At 36.3% G+C, this 3,222-nt stretch overlaps 1 protein-coding gene across 1 annotated transcript; it reads left to right on the top strand.

Moving 5' to 3' along the window:
* The first annotated feature begins 876 nt into the window (after positions 1-876).
* Positions 877-2,454, top strand: LOC106769587 (serine carboxypeptidase-like 50). The gene has a single exon (XM_022783072.1). It carries the CDS (start codon positions 999-1,001, stop codon positions 2,340-2,342), a length of 1,344 nt encoding a protein of 447 aa, XP_022638793.1. The 5' UTR covers positions 877-998; the 3' UTR covers positions 2,343-2,454.
* Positions 2,455-3,222: the final 768 nt, after the last annotated feature.

Below are 3,222 nucleotides of genomic sequence, written 5' to 3'. Positions count from 1 at the left end.
CTATTATTTTCATCATCCCTAATGTTATATTAATCATATTGAGAAAACAAATTATATTTAAAAATATAGTAGAAAATTTCGCATTATCAAAATATCTGGTATTTATTATATAAGGTTCTAAATAGAAAATTGTCCTACAACTTGAATATTCTCTATTATTCTATTTCCATATATATATATATATATATANAAAAAAAAAAAAAAAAAAAAAAAAAAAAAAAAACTTCAATGCAGCTCCAATTGCCCACAAGAACCGCAACTCAGAAGCACCAGCGTACTTCGACCAGTAGCGCACCTCCATCTAATGCGCTCCTCAACCGCATCTCGCGAACTTCAGCCACTCTTCAACCGCATCTCACGAACTTTGGCCAACAACACCAGCGCACCTCCATCTGCAACGCTCCCCAATTGCGACGCGACTCACGGTGCCTTAACCGCAACTGCATCCCTCTCGTATCCTCATTCCCCAACCCCAAATCTAACATCCCCAGTCCAGATCAAACAACCCAAATCCCGGATCAAGCATTCCAACCAGTAAACATACCATAATAACAACATATAACAAAACAAAACAATCATCATACAGAGCAGCGAGAAATCATTAATTGGAACAACGAGAAATCATCAGCAAATGTACCATAATAACACAATTAAATAATTATTAATTATGTTTTAAGTTTAATCAATAAAAAAGATAAATATGTAAAATTAGAGGTGATGAGGTGAGAGAGCATCACTCTTCAATTTAATGTCAGACTCTCCAAGAAGAGAATTGACTCTGAGATGAGAAAAAATTAAAATAATGAATCGTGGAATTCAAGTGGTGCATTCCAATTTTTTAAGTGAGCTGTAGAATCCTAATGCAAACACAAATGACTAAAAAGCCATGATCTAAAACCAAGTGTGAATAAAAGACACTGGATATTTTGGGATTTTCGCTAAAGTTTTGTGGTTAATTTCTAGGTATCATCCACAAGCTCACACGGTCAAACACCAAGATGGCCTCATCGGTCTCCTTTACCCTTTTCTTCCTCTGCTTCTCTTTCTTTCACTTCCCGCTCTTTTCATCACAATCAAGCCATTCATTCCCCGAAGAAGCCCTCCCCAGCAGGTATGGTTACCTACCAATCAATCCTACTTCTGCTTCTGCAATTTTCTACGCTTTCTATGAAGCCCAAAACTCCACTTTGCCAGTCTCCCAAACCCCACTTCTCATTTGGCTCCAAGGTGGCCCTGGCTGCTCCTCCATGCTTGGCAACTTGTACGAACTTGGACCATGGCGAGTCACCCAATCCCTCACCCTTCAGCCCAACCCTGGTTCCTGGAACAGAATTTTTGGCCTTCTTTTTCTTGATAGTCCCATTGGATCTGGCTTCAGTGTGGCCTCAACCCCAGAAGAGATCCCAAGAGATCAAAACGCGGTTGCCAAACACCTTTTTNCTGCTATAACCAACTTTCTTCAACTGGATCCTCTTTTCAAGCATCGCCCTATTTATATTACTGGAGAAAGCTATGCTGGCAAGTATGTGCCTGCAATTGGGTACTATATATTGAAGAAAAATGAAAACTTGGATGCTTCCCAAAGAGTGAATCTGGCCGGTGTAGCTATTGGGGATGGGTTAACAGACCCCGAAACTCAAGTTCTCTCTCATGCTGTGAATGCTTACTATGCTGGATTGATCAACGAGAGGCAGAAGAATGAGTTGGAAAAAGGTCAACTGGAAGCTGTTGGGTTGATCCAAATGAGGAATTGGAGTGAAGCAACAGATGCGAGAAACAAGGTGTTGAGAAGGTTGCAGGACATGACAGGGTTGGCTACTTTGTATGACTATACAAGAAAGACTCCGTACGAGGATGATCTGGTTGAACGGTTCTTGAACATTCCGGAGGTGAAGAAGACACTGGGGGTGAAGGAATCGTTTGTGTATGAGATATGCAGTGATGTTGTTGGGAAGGCATTACATGGTGATGTGATGAAAAGTGTGAAACAGATGGTGGAATACTTGGTGAGGAAGAGCAGGGTGTTGCTTTATCAAGGTGAGTATGATTTGAGGGATGGAGTGGTCCAAACAGAGGTTTGGGTTAAGACAATGAAATGGGAAGGGATAGAAGAGTTTCTGAATGCTGAAAGGAAGATATGGAAGATTAATGGAGAGCTTGCTGGCTATGTGCAGTCTTGGAAGTCTCTCACCAATGTTGTCGTTTTGGGAGCTGGCCATCTTCTTCCCACTGACCAACCTCTTCATTCTCAAGCTATGATTGAAGATTGGGTTCTTCAAAGGGCTTTGTTTGAAAACTTTCCTAAGGCAAATGTATCAAGTAAGTCTGTACTTGTTGAATAACCATTGAGATTAATCATTGGTTAAATTATACTCGTCATTGCCCAACTGTGTTCCCTAATAAGCAATCACTCTTAAAAATTTTCTATTTCTTTAATCGTTCTTTCCATTTTAAACTCAAAGTGATAATTATTTTATCTAATAAGTCATGAAACTTGTTTTATTTTTTCATTTCTTTTATGTTAATAATACACGAGTTAGTTAAAGATTAACTGAAAAGAAAATATATAATTAAAAAAAATAGTGAATATAATTTTAGACTTTGAAAGCACCATGCAAACAGAAAATAAAAAACCCATGGGTTAAATGAAAGTATGTTTGATATCTTGGTTTCACAATTTTGATTTAATCAGGAATTATATGTTCATCAGTACTCATTTCTTTTATTGATTTTTTTTTTGGTTATTAATTATGATATAAAAGGACTTAATTGCCATTATAATAATTTCATGGACATACATTATATATTGTATTTCTTTTTATGTTATACTCTGAAAATACATGTTTTTAATTTAAATGTAATTATTATTAATAATACAAATAACTCGAAACTTGTATAGTTATTCAATTTTAGATTTCTTGTAATGCATAAACATGAGACAAGATGATAAACATGGAACAAGATGACATTTGAACATTTGTTGGCAATATTAGCTTAAAAAACACTTACAACAACTGATAAAGGATTAAGATGACTAATCTCATGCAAAACCATAAAAGATAAAGGCTCACACAAGTATTATAATTAGGCACTGACACTATTTATGAGGTATGTGATCTGATTCAATTATTATAACATTTATTTTTTTTAGACATATTGTTAACTTGATTCCTATGGTTATGTAGTGTTATCTCAGATTCAGTACTAAATGGTATCAGAGTC

This window comes from Vigna radiata, chromosome 7 (genome assembly GCF_000741045.1).
Source record: "Vigna radiata var. radiata cultivar VC1973A chromosome 7, Vradiata_ver6, whole genome shotgun sequence".
Classification (NCBI taxonomy): Eukaryota; Viridiplantae; Streptophyta; class Magnoliopsida; order Fabales; family Fabaceae; genus Vigna; species Vigna radiata.
Note: the sequence above shows the minus strand (reverse complement) of the source record. Positions and strands in the feature narration are given on the sequence as shown.